Here is a 16451-nt window from a genome sequence, read left to right on the forward strand (position 1 = left end):
AAATGGAAGAAGTTTGGAACCACCAAGACTCTTACTGGAGCTGGCCACGTGGCCAAACTGAGCAATCGGGGGAGAAGGGTCTTGGTCAGGGAGATGACCAAGAACCCGATGGTCACTCTGACAGAGCTCTAGAGTTCCTCTGTGGAGATGGGAGAATCTTCCAGAAGGATGACCATCTCTGCAGCATGACAGATGGCTTGGAGTTTGCCAAAAGGCACCCAAAGACACTCAGACCATGAGAAACAAGATTCTCTGGTCTGATGAACCCAAGATTGAACTCTTTGGCCTGAATGCCAAGCGTCACGTCTGGAGGAGACCTGGCACCATCCCTACGGTGAAGCATGGTGGTGGCAGTGTAACGGATGTGAAATAGCTAGCTAGTTAGCGGTGGTGCGCGCTAGCAGCCTTTCAGTCGGTTACGTCACTTGCTCTGAAACCTAGAAGTAGTGGTTCCCCTTGCTCTGCAAGGGCCGCGGCTTTTGTGGAGCGATGGGTAACGACGCTTCGTGGGTAACTGTTGTTTATGTGTGCAGAGGGTCCCTGGTTCGCGCCCGGGTCGGGGCGAGGGGACGGTCTAAAGTTATACTGTTACAGCAGCATCATGCTGTGGGGAAGTTTTTCAGTGGCAGGACTGGGAGGCTAGTCAGGATCGATGCAAAGATGAACGTAGCAAGGTACAGGGAGATGCTTGATGAAAATCTGCTGCAGAGTACTCAGCACCTCAGACTGGGGCAAAGGTTCACCTTCCAACAGGACAACGATCCTAAGCACACAGCCAAGACAACACAGGAGTGGCTTCAGGACAAGTCTCTGAATGTCCTTGTGTGGCCCAACCTACCCTGAGCCCGAACCTGATTGAACATCTCTGGTGAGACCTGAAAATAGCTGTGCAGCAACTCCACATCCAACCTGACAGAGCTTGAGAGGATCTGCTGAGAAGAATGGGAGAAACTCCCCAAATACAGGTGTTCCAAGCTTGTAGCGTCAAACCCAAGAAGACACAAGGCTGTAAACGCTGCCAAACGTGCTTCAACAAAGTACTGAGTAAAGGGTCTGAATACTTATGTAAATGTGATACTTCAGTTTTAGATTTTTTTAAATAAATTTGCAAAAACATTTGAAAACCTGTTTTTGCCTTGTCATTATTTGGGTATTGTGTGTAGATTGATGAGGGGGGGGGGGGGGGTTCATCTATTTTAGAATAAGGCTGTAACCTAACAACATGTGGAAAAAGTCAAGGGGTCTGAATACTTTCCGAAGGCACTGTATATACAGTTGAAGTCGGAAGTTTACATACACCTTAGTCAAATATTTTTCACAATTCCTGACATTTAATCAGAGATTTTAAGAATGTGAAATGTCTGAATAATAGTAGAGAGAATGATTGATTTATTTCAGCTTTTATTTCTTTCATGACATTCCCAGTGAGTCAGACGTTTACATACGCTCAATTAGTATTTGGTAGCATTGCCTTTTAAATTGTTTAACTCAAACATTTCGGGTTGCCTTCCATAAGCTTCCCACAATAAGTTGGGTGAATTTTGGACCATTCCTACTGACAGAGCTGGTGTAACGGAGTCAGGCCTCCTTTCTCGCACATGCTTTTTCAGTTCTTCCCACATTTTCTATGGGATTGAGGTCAGGACTTTGTGATGGCCACTCCAATACCTTGACTTTGTTGTCCTGAACCCATTTTGCCACAACTTTGGAAGTATGATGTCTTGAGATGTTGCTTCAATATATCCACATAATTTTACTCCCCCATGATGCCATCTATTTTATGAAGTGCACCAGTCCCTCCTGCAGCAAAGCACCCCCACAACATGATGCTGCCACCCCCGTGCTTCACGGTTGGGATGGTGTTCTTTGGCTTGCAAGCATCCCCCGTTTTCCTCCAAACATAACGAAGGCCATTATTTCTATTTATTTTATTTCACCAGGTAGGCTAGTTGAGAACAAGTTCTCATTTACAATTGCGACCTGGCCAAGATAAAGCAAAGCAGTTCGACACATACAACAACACAGAGTTACACATGGAGTAAAACAAACATACAGTCAATAATACAGTAGAAAAATAAGTCTATATACAATGTGAGCAAATGAGGTGAGATAAGGGAGGTAAAGGCAAAACAAGGCCATGGTGGCGAAGTAAATACAATATATCAAGTAAAACACTGGAATGATAGGATGTGCAGAAGATGAATGTGCAAGTTGAGATACTGGGGTGCAAAGGAGCAAGATAAATACAGTATGGGGATGAGGTAGATTGGATGGGCTATTTACAGATGAGCTATGTACAGGTGCAGTGATCTGTGAGCTGCTCTGACAGCTGGTGCTTAAAGCTAGTGAGGGAGGTAAGAGTCTCCCGTTTCAGAGATTTTTGTAGTTCGTTCCAGTCATTGGCAGCAGAGAACTGGAAGGAGAGGCGGCCAAAGGAGGAATTGGCTTTGGGGGTGACCAGAGAGATATACCTGCTGGAGCGCGTGCTACAGGTGGGTGCTGCTATGGTGACCAGCGAGCTAAGATAAGGCTGGGCTTTACCTAGCAGAGACTTGTAGATGACCTGGAGCCAGTGGGTGTGGCGATGAGTATGAAGCGAGGGCCAGCCAACGAGAATATACAGGTCGCAGTGGTGGGTAGTATATGGGGCTTTAGTGACAAAACGGATGGCACTGTGGTAGACTGCATCCAATTTGTTGAGTAGAGTGTTGGAGGCTATTTTTTAAATGACATCGTCGAGGATTGGTAGAATGGTCAGTTTTACGAGGGTATGTTTGGCAGCATGAGTGAATGATGCTTTGTTGCGAAATAGGAAATACATTTTGGATTGGAGATGTCTGGAAGGAGAGTTTTACAGTCTAACCAGACTAAGTATTTGTAGTTGTCCACATATTCTAAGTCAGAACCGTCCAGAGTAGTGATGCTGGATGGGCGGGCAGGTGCGGGCAGCGATCGGTTGAAGAGCATGCATTTAGTTTTACTTGCATTTAAGAGCAGTTGGACGCCACGGAAGGAGAGTTGTTTGGCATTGAAGCTCGTCTGGAGGTTAGTTAACACAGTGTTAACACAAGGGCCAGAGGTATACCAAATGGTGTCGTCTGCGTAGAGGTGGATCAAAGAATCACCAGCAGCGAGAGCGACATCATTGATGTATACAGAGAAGAGAGTTGGCCCGAGAATTGAACCCTGTGGCACCCCCATAGTGACTGCCAGAGGTCCGGACAACAGGCCCTCCGATTTGACATACTGAACTCTATCGGAGAAGTAGTTGGTGAACCAAGCGAGGCAATCATTTGAGAAACCAAGGCTGTTGAGTCTGCCAATAAGAATGTTGTGATTGACAGATTCGAAAGCATTAGCCAGGTCGATGAATACGGCTGCACAGTAATGTCTCTTATCGATGGCGGTTATGATATCGTTTAGGACCTTGAGCGTGGCTGAGGTGCATCCATGACCAGCTCTGAAACCAGATTTTATAGCGGAGAAGGTATGGTGAGATTCGAAATGGTCAGTAATCTGCTTGTTAACTTGGCTTTCAAAGACCTTAGAAAGGCAGGGTAGGATAGATATAGGTCTGTAGCAGTTTGGGTCTAGAGTGTCTCCCTCTTTGAAGATGGGGATGACCGCAGCAGCTTTCCAATCTATGGGAATCTCAGACGATACGAAAGAGAGGTTGAACAGGTTAGTGATAGGGGTTGCAATAATTTCGGCAGATCATTTTAGAAGGAGAGAGTCCAGATTGTCTAGCCCGGCTGATTTGTAGGGGTCCAGATTTTGCCGCTCTTTCAGAACATCAGCTATCTGGATTTGGGTGAAGGAGAAGTGGGGGAGGTTTGGGCGAGTTGCTGTGGGGAGCGCAGGGCTGTTGACCGGGGTAGGGGTAGCCAGGTGGAAAGCATGGTCAGCCGTAGAAAAATGCTTATTGAAATTCTCAATTATTGTGGATTTATCGGTAGTGACAGTGTTTCCTAGCCTCAGTGCAGTGGGCAGCTGGGAGGAGGTGCTCTTATTCTCCATGGACTTTACAGTGTCCCAGAACTTTTTGGAGTTTGTGCTACAGGATCCAAATTTCTGTTTGAAAAAGCTAGCCTTAACTTTCCTAACTGCCTGTGTATATTGGTTCCTAAATTCCCTAAAAAGTTGCATATCACGGCGGCTATTCGATGCTAATGCAGAACGCCACAGGATGTTTTTGTGCTGGTCAAGGGCAGAGAGGTCTGGAGTGAACCAAGGGCTATATCTATTCCTAGTTCTACATTTTTTTGAATGGGGCGTGCTTATATAAGATGGTGAGGAAGGCACTTTTAAAGAATAACCAGGCATCCTCTACTGACGGGATGAGGTCAATGTCATTCCAGGATACCCCGGCCAGGTCAATTTGAAAGGCCGTTTCGCAGAATTGTTTTAGGGAGCGTTTGACAGTGATGAGGGGTGGTCCTTTGACCGCAGACCCATTACGGATGCAGGCAATTAGGCAGTGATCGCTGAGATCTTGGTTGAAAACAGCAGAGGTGTATTTGGAGGGCGGGTTAGTTAGGATAACATCTATGAGGGTGCCCGTGTTTACGGATTTGGGGCTGAACCTGGTAGGTTCATTGATAATTTGTGTGTTAAGCATGTCCCAGTTTAGGTCACCTAGCAGCACGAGCTCAGAAGATAAATGGGGAGCAATCAATTCACATATGGTGTCCAGGGCACAGCTGGGGGCAGAGGGTGGTCTATAGCAAGTGGCAACGGTGAGAGACTTGTTTCTCGAAAGGTGAATTTTTAGAAGTAGAAGCTCGAATTGTTTTGGTACAGACCTGGATAGTAAGACAGAACTCTGCAGGCTATCTCTGCAGTAGATTGCAACACCGCCCCCTTTGGCAGTTCTATCTTGGCGGAAAATGTTATAGTTAGGGATGGACATGTCAGGGATTTTGGTGGTTTTCATAAGCCAGGATTCAGACACGGCTAAGACATCCGACCTCAGTATGGAGGTCCTGGATAGCAGGGAGCTCGGTTATAGTGATGTAATTGGCCGTACAAACTACCCTCTGTAGCGTTTGGATGCCAAGCAGTTGCCATACCAAACAGTGATGCAGCCATCGAAGATGCTGGCAATGGTGCAGCTGTAGAACTTTTTGAGGATCTAAGTGCCCATGCCAAATACTTTCAGCATCCTGAGGGGGTAGAGCTGTTGTCGTGCCCTCTTCAAGACTGTTTGTGTGTGTGGACCATGATTGATCCTTAGTGATATCCACCAATGAACTTGAAGCTCTCGACCCACTCCATTACAGCCTCATCTATGTGAGTGGGGGTGTGCTCGGGCCCTACATTTTCTGTCGTCCACAATCAGCTCCTTTGTCTTGCTGACGTTGAAGGAGCGGTTGTTGTTCTTGCACCACACTTCCAGGTCTCTGACCTCCTCCCTATAGGCTGTCTCGTCGTCATCGGTGATCAGGCCTACCACCGTCGTATCTTCCCAGCCAAAACAGTTTTGGTGATTTTGTGCATATATTATGATGACATTTTGTGACCTTCTGTTCTACTCTGACCTTTGCAACATCAACCTATCTCTCTTGCACCGGCACTTCTGATCCCCAGTAACATGGGCACACCCACAATTGAAACACACAGTTTTTTCCACCGATACTACACATTCCTTTTTTCCATGCCCTCCTGCACACTTCTCACATCTCGGAATTTCCCTCCCACATACTGCTGCAACATGACCATACGCTTGGCATCTAAAACACCTTAGTGGGATCGGCACAAAAGCTCTCATGGGATAACTGACATATCCTACCATGACTTTGTCAGATAAAGACTTTGCTTCAAAACTCAAAAGGACAGACAGTGTCTTCTCAGTTTCACCACGCTCGCCACTGGGTCAGCGGGTGTCACAGACACAGGGAATCTTACATTTCAGTTGCTCCACCTCAACACTTAATGCCACTACAGTAATCTCTCCTTACAAAGGCACTCTGCTCCGGAGAGCAAAGCAAGTTACAGGTCTTGTCCCGAGGCATGTGACGCGAAGTGTCAACTCCCGCTGGGCGGAAGAAGAACAGAAAATCACAATTCCACTTCGAGCTACCTTGACCGATTTAACAGTACCCAAATTATATGGGTCAGCCAAAAGTAAGGGATCCACTTTCTATAAAAATGTCACTCCCACTGTGCCAGAATCATCCTTTGCATGATTATCAGGGCACGGTTCAGAGGTCTTCACCACATGCAATTCACTCTCGTCAAGTTCAATTTCTGAGCCATCAGAGTATGGTTTGTACTTGGCGCCATTCTTCCTCAACACACATCTTCCCTCTGCTCATCTCCTTCCTCGCCACTCTCCGTTCACCACACTCATTTTACCAGGTACGTTGACTGAGAAGAACACATTCTCATTTACAGCAACAACCTGGGGAATAGTTACAGGGGAGAGAAATTAGCCAATTGGAAGCTGGGGATGATTAGGTGGACATGATGATATGAGGCCCAGATTAGGAATTTAGCCAGGACACCGGGGTTAACAACCCTACAATAAGTGCCATGGGATCTTTAGTGACCACCGTGAGTCAGGACACCCGTTTAATGTCCAATCCGAAAGATTGCACCCTACACAGGGCAATGTCCCCAATCACTGCATTGGGATATTTTTTTATTTGACCAGAGGAAGGAGTGCCTCCTACTGGCCCCCCACCACTTCCAGTAACATCTGGTCTCCTATCCAGGGACCAACCCTTTTTAACTTCAGAAGGTATGCTCCTGCCGTGCCTTCATTCGCTAAAAGTCGCTATATATTTTTTGCTACTGCTCTGACATATGATCCTAGTCAGGGGCAGACTGGGACCAGAAATCATCTCTGGTGTTTATTTATTTGTATTTTTTACCCCTTTCCCTTTTCCAAATTTCCAATTGGTAGTCGGTATCCAATTGGTAGTCGTTACAGTCTTGTCTCATCGCTGCAACTCCCGTACGGACTCGGAAGAGGCGAAGGTCGAGAGCCATGCGTCCTCCGAAACACAACCCAACCTAGCCGCACTGCTTCTTGACGCAAAGCACATCCAACCCGGAAGCCAGCCGCACCAATGTGTCGGAGGAAACACTGTACACCTGGCGACCTGGTCAGCATGCACTGCGCCCGGCCCGCCACAGGAGTCGCTAGTGCGCGATGAGACAAGGATATCCCTGCCGGCCAAACACTCCCTAACCCAGACGACACTGAGCCAATTGTGCGTCGCCCCATGGACTTCCCGGTCGCGGCAGAGCCTGGGCTCGAACCCAGAATCTCTGGTGGCACAGCTAGCACTGCGATGCAGTGCCTTAGACCACTGGTATTTCTAACACATCAGCCCATTTTCTTCCTCGAGGCCCCCACACGGGCCCATTTTCCCACCGGCCCACACTATTAGCCTGATAATTATAATTCTGCGCAAAATTAACAAGTTAGACAGGCTCATTAGGCAAAAAATTTAACCAGCCAGTCCGCCCTTGATCTAGAAATTGTACATCACCCAGGTAAAATGATACACCAGCCATGTGTTGTCTACACTGTAAACAAGGACTGACTTGAATGATCACTACATATCAGCTGCCAGTTCACATCTGACAGTCAACCAACCTGTTTGTTGACAATTCCTCCCCCTTTCACGTCTATGTTTGTGTTGATGATCGAACCATGGAATCTGTCCCTGTCAAGTCCTGCTTTGTACCATTTACTCTGTTCCTAACAGTGCACTCCCTTTGAAAAAGTCTCCTTTGATATAACTTTGGTCGAGTTTGTTTGATGGTGTGGTAGTGATGGGCAACAGTATAGGCTAATATGATAAGGGAGAAAAGGGGGCCTATATTGTGGCTTTTGCCTAGTTGACTCACTGCTGTTTTACAGAAAAAAGCAATGAGGACCCGGTCAATCTCACCGCCCCTACATGTGCATGTGAATGAGACTACGCCTGTGCACGTGCACGTGAAGAAGAGCAGGAGCCCTTCCAGGACACCACAGGTTGGAAAACCCTTTTCAGGGAAACACATTTGAAACAGTTAATTAAATGTTAATTACATTTCATATCAATGCAGTTCTGATTCAGGGTCTAAGGTGCTGAACTGATACAAAAAGAGCGGAGAATACCTTCCAAAGGTTTCTGAATGTATACTCCTTTTTCTTATGCTATCTAATACTGTATACCCTGCTTGTGTGAAAACTGCTGGATTTACCTGCACATGAATGCAATGCATGCAGGCCTAAATGTGTCTCCCTTGAGTTTCATGCTGTCTGCTTTGCAGGGTAAGACCAAGGGTGATGGAGGGAACCTGCGACCTACTGCAAAGGTGAAGACACGGGTGCCATGGATACCGCCTGGGAAAGCCTCAGTGCGGGATGCCTCTTACAAATGGGAGGTCTGACATGCTATTCATTCCTTTTATCTCATCTCCACTAATGCAATGTATTCATACTGCACCTATTGAAGCAGTATCTTATGGAAGCACTCATATCAATACTTTCCTATCAACACTTTCATTAATATGGTATAAAATGGATCAAAAGAAGCCATATAGTCTGTGGTCACTGAACCTGTCCATGTCTTAGGGGCCGACTCATCGCCTGGAGATCACACCATTACCTGAGCCCGAGACCTCCCACTCTCCCCTGCGATTGGCCGACCTGTCGTCGTCAGAGGAGGAAGTGCTGCATGGACGAATCAACCAGTACGAGAGGAAGATTGACAGCCTGATGACTGAGGTCAGCTCGTTGAAGAGTGAGGTCTGTCCCTCCCATTTAATTATCCTTAGGACCGGTTCCACATGTTCCCCTAGTCCCTCACCCATTGATAAATGTATTTATCTTCTAAATGTGTGCGTTTGTGCGTGTGTGTATGTACATGCCTGTGTATGTGTGCAGGTGGAGCTGCGGAGGAAGGAGCAGCTTTTGGAGCGCCAGTCGGAGAAGCTGAGCGCCTCCCAGCGGGTCATCGAGGAACAGGAGGAGGAGCTAGCCGAGGTGTCCAAGGAGCTAGAGGTCACGGAGAGGGAAAACTCCCGCCTGCGCCACTCCATGGAGAAGATGTTGGAGGAGACAGACTGCACCAGCAGGTATGGCCCAGACAGACACACAAGTTGTCAACAGGCCCCAGTGACTCACGCAAAATAATATAATTGTGCTACTTAATAATATACAGCGGTGCTAAATAAATGTGAAACTATAAAACATTATCTTTCCTGTACCCCTTATTCAAAATCTTCCGTCCCTTTGCCTCTCTCCTGTTGTGTCTGCCATAACCCCCCTGTATGTACAGAGTGGAGAGGTCCATGGAGTCGATGCAGCTGGAGAAGGACACCCTGCTCAGGAAGCTGATGGAGGCAGAGATGGATGGGATGGCCGCTGCCAGGCAGGTGTCAGCCCTGAGAGAGACCGTCACCAAGATGAGGAGCTCCAGCACCAGTGTGAGTGTCAGCAGAGACATGGTTGGGGTCAATACCATTTCTATTCAGGGGATGGATTAAAATGCCAAGGATATAGAGTAGGTGTTGATATCTGAAATGCTTTATTTTGATTGGAAAAGAGAATGTCGGGGTCTGAGTCTTCATTCCTGGCACGTCAGAAGGAGCTGCTGCTCCAAAAACTGGAAACATTTGAGTCCACCAACCTCACTCTCCGCCACCTACTGAGGGAACAGCATGGACGTGAGGTACCGGTACACCCTCCATGCCAGTAGAGGGCAGACTAACCTACAGCAGAGTAGAGCAACTCACTTTAATCCATAACACCGGCCTTGATTTGGGGCCACAACATGATTAGCGAAGTAAGCGAATTTCCTTATCTTGAACCCTAACCCTGCTTGAACCCATAAGTTTCAAAAACTTCCAGCATGGTGAAAGTGCTGACATGATGAATAACCATGGACGTTCGGAAGTAGGATGAGGCAGCAAGCCAATTAGAACTCACAATCTAATCATGTTGTGGGCCTGAAATACGGGCCTCTTATAGCTACACTTTTACCTGTTGTGGTGGTGGCAGTTTCTTTATTATTTTTGAACAGATGGAATCCATGAGGATTTCAGAGCAGAAAGATGTACTTCTGAAGAGGCTGACGAACACAGAGGCAGAAAACTCGGTGTGTTCCTTTTAATAAGCCACTGTCAGTCAATAAAATATTCGGTGAATCATGAATCCCCTAAATGTCCTCTTCAAAATGGTTTGTGCTTATTGGACGGCTGATGAATAGAAGAAGGTTGTACTGAAGTACATTTCTGTGTCATTCCTCACACAGCATCTTGTTTTGAAACTTCAAGAGAAAGAGAGGGAGGTTAATCAACTGACTACACTTATGGACACTGAGAAGGTGAACTATAGTATTTTACATCCCACACTCTAACAGCGTGTTCAACAAATGTATCATTATTTGAATGATTCAAATAATTTATTTGCTTTCTGTTGTTGTTCCAGGAGAATGCTAAGACCACAGGCGAGCTGTCTAAAGTACTGGAGTCTACTCGGGCCCATTTGCAGAGCCAGTTACGCAGCAAAGAGGCCGACAACAACCGCCTTGCTGTGCAAATCAAGGTAAAGTGACATGTTATATGGCTTCCATTTGGACACAATTCAACTTGCAGCTTAATTTCGCTATACTTATGTACTTTGCCTGTGCCTTATAGTAAAATAGTTATTAGATCATTCCTGCTATAAATATTATGACAAATATAGATAAGGGGGAGCTACGGTTGAGGTGGCATGCATTGACACGTGTGGCCTTTTCGTGGCTTTCTTTTGCAAATGACTATGAACTAAAATACTTATTTTCCTAAAACTTTTCAATACCGATCCTTAATATTAAGATGTGAGACATTCATTGTGTGACAATAAATAATTAGTTGCTTTATTACGCTCCAGCTGCTAGAATTTGTCCTTCCACAATTGAACTGTGGGAACATGGCGGCTGTCAACACCAGACAACAGAAAGAGCTGGCCGCTACTATACGAGAGATTGTTCATAAGGAGATTACTTCTGCCCTTGATTTACAATTAAAACCGGTAAATGAATAATTGACAGTGCTCGCTGCTAAAATGGATACATATTCAACCGAAGTGGAAAGTCTGGAGAAGACAGAATGGCCTGGTAACAGCACGAGCTAAGTTGGAAGGGATAATCAAACTCCTAAAAGATCAAACGAAATCACTGGAAAATCATTCCCGTAAATTCAATGTGTGAGTCATAGGACTTGAAACTGGTGTGGAAGTGGGAAATCCAACTTCCTTCATGAGCAATCTTTGTATGAACTGTTTGGGCAGGAGAAGCTGGGTCCTATTCTGCTGATTAACATTGCACACCGCACGGGTCAACTCTGCAACGGCTCTCGCCGTAGGATTGTACAGATCCACAGCTTTGAAGTCAAGTAGCGAATTGTTCACCTTGCAGCGGAATCCGGGGGTCTAACCTATGCAGGGAATTGGATCAGCATCTACCTAGATCTGAGTGCCCAACTGCTAAAACAGAGGTAGACATACAACGAGGTGAGAACCCAGCTACGTAAGATAAACCTGAGATGCGGCTTCATCCACCCGTAAAAACGAATCTTGATCTTCCAGAATACAACACATCCAGAATACAACACATCCACTGCCAAGGAAGCGCAAGACTTATTGCAGAAGCACATCAAACCAAACACACAAGGGGACAAGCTGACAGATGGAACCCCCATAACTGGCTCATTATTCAGGTATGCTATCAATAGCCTATGGCTATGATGCTGCCCTCAGCATGAGACAGTGAGAACACCCCTCATGTTTGGGTACAAGGAGCAATATTACTATTATTACTGAGCATTGAACTTGTTAAAATGATATTACCTATGGTCCAGGACATTTACACAGTGATGACAACATGCCAATTAAGGAACAATGGACAATAATTTGATCCTACAGCTATCCTCCTATTAACAGTTAAGTGGGGGGAAGGGGGAACAATTTATAGAGAGGGTCTTTTGAATGGGGAATGACCAATGAGTGGGTTTCGCTGTGGGAACCTGCTTTTTATTTGACATCCTTGGGCTTCAACAATAAAGATAACAATTACATTTTAGAAAAACAATGGCAACACTAGCTATTCTCTCGTGAAATTTGAAAGGCCTTAATATTCCTGTCAAGCGTTCCAGCTGTCTAGATATTCTAGCAAGAAACCATTTTGATATAAAGGACACACATAGAATAGAGAACCATTTGTACAAACGGGCAGATTTTTCATCAGCCCCAAACAAAACTAAGGGTGTAATCGTAATGATACATAAGAAACTCAATCACCACCTTTGGTAAAGGCGAAGACCAAGAAGGCAGAAACACATTCCTTAAACGTATCCATAATGGAAAGAAAATTGCCATTATTAATGTTTATGCTCCAAATTCATATGATCGTAAGTAGGGATGCACGATATATCGGTGAACATATCGTAATCGGACGATATTAGCGAAAAATGCCAACATCGGCATTGGCCCGGTGTCTAGTTTAACGCCGATGTCAATGCTACCGTGCATACCTACATAACGCAGGTACATGACGTAATGATGCCACATAAAATATAGCGCTACACGTGCAACACAGCATTCCTAACCTAGCCCACAATGTCTGCTGTGTGGATCAAGCAGTCGATAAGTCGAGCAGTCATTTGAAAGAGTAACAAAATTTTTGCAAGACAACTCAAAGGCGAAATCCATTAACGCAAAGATAATGGAATTCATTGCCCTTGATAATCAACCGTTCTCTGTCATGGGTGATGTTGGCTTTCGCCGACTGGTCGAGCACCGGTTAACATTACCAAGTGCGCTGTTTTTCAGAGTTGCACAGTAATAGCGTCACTGCTATTAGCTTCACGACTGACATGTGGACCAGCAATATCAGCCCCATGAGCATGCTGATTCTGATAGCACAGGAGGATGTCGTAGTGAGGAAGTCGTATTGCATGCTCATGAATGTGCTGGTTGTCATACCGCTGCTGCCATTTCAATGGCATTTGAGAACATGTTTGAAATTTGGAAACATGAACACACCAGCCAGCTCCATTCGAACTCGAGAAATAAGCTCATCAACTGCACCTGCAGCAGACGTGATACCCTCTGTCATGGCATTGAAACACCTGCTCAACAAAACTGCCGACACAGGCTGTGAACAAGCGATTCGGTGGTATTCTCTATTTACTGTTTCACCACCATGCTCAATGCTATGTACAAGGACCGCTACTTCGATGCAGACAAGAAACAGGGTTTACGTGAAATGTTACATACACAGCTGGACAAGATGGAAACGGACACAGTGACAGTGCGCACTGAGGAAGAGAGGCCACGGACAGACAGACAGCTGAAACTTCACTGCTTGACATGTATAATGAAATCCTGGTTGAGACTGAACAAATTAACAACAAAACAGCACAACCAGTAAGTGAAAGAAATAGGTTTTGATGATGTTTTACTGGTAATGGGGACATACGTAAATGCCAACAAAATACTTTTGTGTGTGTGTGTAACCTTTATTTAACTAGGCAAGTCAGTTAAGAACAAATTCTTATTTACAATGACGGCCAAACCCAGACGACGCTGGGCCAATTGTGTGCCGCCCTATGGGACTCCCAATCAGGGCCGGATGTGATACAGCCTAGATTCGAACCAGGGAATGTATTGACGCCTTGTGCACTGAGATGCAGTGCCTTAGACCGCTGCGTCCATGTGTGTGTGTGTGTGTTAACTATTTAACTGTAGTAGAATACTTAAAAAGCTGGATTTTTATTTTAAATCGGTAAAGGTTTTTTTTGCCAAAGAAAATATTAGGTCAAAATGTCAAATTGGTGCATCACTAATCGTACGTTTTTTGATTCTCTGGACAGCATATTGTTAGAATTAACTGAATTCCAACTGGTTATTGGGACACACATGCAGGACAAATCTAATAAGACCAACTACAGTCCACAGGCTACCAAGACTGCAACATATTCTCCATGATTACAACCTCATTGATGCCTGGCGAGCTCATAACCCTAAAGCTAAAGAGTACACTTTCTATTAAAACGGGCACAAAACATTCTCCTGAATCGATTTCGTAGTATTATCTACTCTATTTTCTTTAATCAAGAAAAGAGAAATTTGACATATAAGCCTATCTGATCATCGTGCTTATTACTGCCAGATGCAAATGTCTGAATCTCAATATCCACAAGATGGCGCTTTGTTTCCTTACTACAAAATCCTACTTTATGTGAACGATTTGAAACTGAATTTAATGAATTCATAATGATTAACAAAAATGCAGTCGATGATGCCATCAAAGGTTTTATTCAAATCAATGCAACTGCATTTGCATCTGGGCTGAATAAATTACAATTAAAGAAGATATCAGAATTGGAAAATTTGTTAACAACATTAGAGCGCTCCCAACAAACACTGTTTTCAGACCAGGTAATGACTACTCTCTTCAAAGTCAAGATAGAACAAAATCTATTATTACGACAGAGAGCAGAATTGGCCATCCATCCAGTTGGACTCAACCATTACTTCCATGGTAATCGACCCAGTTGTCTACTGGCCAACAAGCTTCGCAGTAATGATCAATTAGTGACTATTGAATCTGAATCAGGTCATGAACCAAAGATTCTCCCGTTTCTATAAAGAATTGTACACCTCTGATTGTAAATCCACAGAAAGCCAGATTGAGTCCTTTTTAAACTCCTTCTCTTGCAACTGAGGAAGCCGGCTTGCTGGGAGCCCAAATCTCTCTCCATGAACTCAAAAGGTCATTGGATAACATGAAGAAAGGCTAATTAATTGGTTGTGACGGTATTCCTCCTGAGGTCTATTTAAAATGTTGGAACCAATTAGGGCCACTGTTACTTGAAATGATTAACACATCCATTCACAAAGGTCAATTTGGAAGGGATGCAAGTAAATACAGCACTGTTAACATTTTTATTTAAAAATGGTAACAGATATTAAACAATCTTCTAAGATTCTGTCATACAGTCTCGAAACTTACTTACCCAAATTAGTACATCTGGACCAAAGCGGGTTTGTTAAATTATTATCCTCATATAACCTATAACTTCTGTCGTCTATTACAGTACATATCTTACTTGCTTTATCATAAAACAAAGCTCCTTGACAGGTTTATCTCTCGATGCAGGAACAGCTTTTGATAGACTAGAATGGTCATATCTTTTGTCGGTTTTGGAACATATGGGACTTGGCCTTAGTACCCCTTCAAACATTCAACCTCCAGCTGCATACCCCCTCTAGCACTAGGGTCAGCGCACTCTCAAATGTTGTTTTTTGTCATCATTGTAAGCCTGCCACACACACACTGTACGATACATTTATTAAACATAAGAATGAGTGTGAGTTGTCGTCACAACCCGGCTCGTGGGAAGTAACAAAGAGCTCTTATAGGACTAGGGCACAAATAATAATCAATAATCTTTGTTTAACCATCTTACATATAAAACCTTATTTGTTCTTCGAAAACTGTGAATAACTCACCACAGGTTAATGAGAAGGGTATGCTTGAAAGGATGCACAGAACTCTGCAATGTTGGGTTGTATTGGAGTCTCAGTCATAAATCATTTCCCACACACAGTCGCACCTGTATTTAGTTTTCATGCTAGTGAGGGCCGAGAATCCACTCTCACATAGGTACGTGGTTGCAAAGGACATTAGTGTCTTAACAGCGATTTGTCAAGGCAGGATACTCTGAGCGCAGCCCAATCCAGAAATCTGGTAGTGGCTTCTGATTTAAATTCAATTTTCACAGAACCGCTTGTTGCAATTTCAATGAGTCTCTCTTGTTCAGATATTGGTAAGTGGACTGGAGGCAGGGCATGAAAGGGATAATGAATCCAGTTGTTTGTTTCATCCGTTTTTGGGAAAGTATCTGCGTAATTGCACACCCAACTCACTCAGGTGCTTTGCTGTATCACATTTGACATTGTTCGTAAGCTTGAGTTCATTTGCACACAAAAAAATCATACAATGGTGGAAAGACCTGTGTTGTCCTTGTTAATGCAGACCGAGAAGAGCTCCAACTTCTTAATCATAGCCTCAATTTTGTCCCGCACTTTGAATATAGTTGCAGAGTCCCTGTAAACTCTCTTTCCAGACTCATATCAAACATCTCCAATCCAAAATCAAATCTAGGATCGGCTTTCTATTTCGCAACAAAGCCTCCTTCACTCACGCCACCAAACTTACCCTAGTAAAACTGACTATCCTACCGATCCTCGACTTCGGCGATACTCTACTCAGCAAATTGGATGCAGTTTATCACAGTGCCATCCGTTTTGTTACCAAAGCACCTTATACCACCCACCACTGCGACCTGTATGCTCTAGTCGGCTGGCCCTCGCTACATATTTGTCGCCAGGTCATCTACAAGTCTATGCTAGGTAAAGCTCTGCCTTATCTCAGCTCACTGGTCACGATAACAACACCCACCCGTAG

The 16451-nt window shown here is 44.7% G+C and overlaps 1 protein-coding gene across 2 annotated transcripts in view; it reads left to right on the forward strand.

Annotated features, from left to right (window-relative positions):
- Positions 1-16451, forward strand: part of LOC139551704 (outer dense fiber protein 2-like) — a 53532-nt gene that overhangs the window by 21260 nt on the left and 15821 nt on the right. Inside the window, exons 3-11 of one of the 2 annotated variants that reach the window (XM_071362970.1) lie at positions 7871-7984; positions 8266-8379; positions 8570-8743; positions 8882-9072; positions 9276-9423; positions 9543-9668; positions 10020-10094; positions 10251-10322; positions 10427-10543. In XM_071362970.1, coding sequence (XP_071219071.1) covers positions 7871-7984; positions 8266-8379; positions 8570-8743; positions 8882-9072; positions 9276-9423; positions 9543-9668; positions 10020-10094; positions 10251-10322; positions 10427-10543 — 1131 coding nt within the window. The remainder of the gene's footprint in view (positions 1-7870; positions 7985-8265; positions 8380-8569; positions 8744-8881; positions 9073-9275; positions 9424-9542; positions 9669-10019; positions 10095-10250; positions 10323-10426; positions 10544-16451) is intronic. The other variant, XM_071362971.1, reaches the window with a different exon arrangement.

Source organism: Salvelinus alpinus, chromosome 24 (assembly GCF_045679555.1).
Source record: "Salvelinus alpinus chromosome 24, SLU_Salpinus.1, whole genome shotgun sequence".
Classification (NCBI taxonomy): Eukaryota; Metazoa; Chordata; class Actinopteri; order Salmoniformes; family Salmonidae; genus Salvelinus; species Salvelinus alpinus.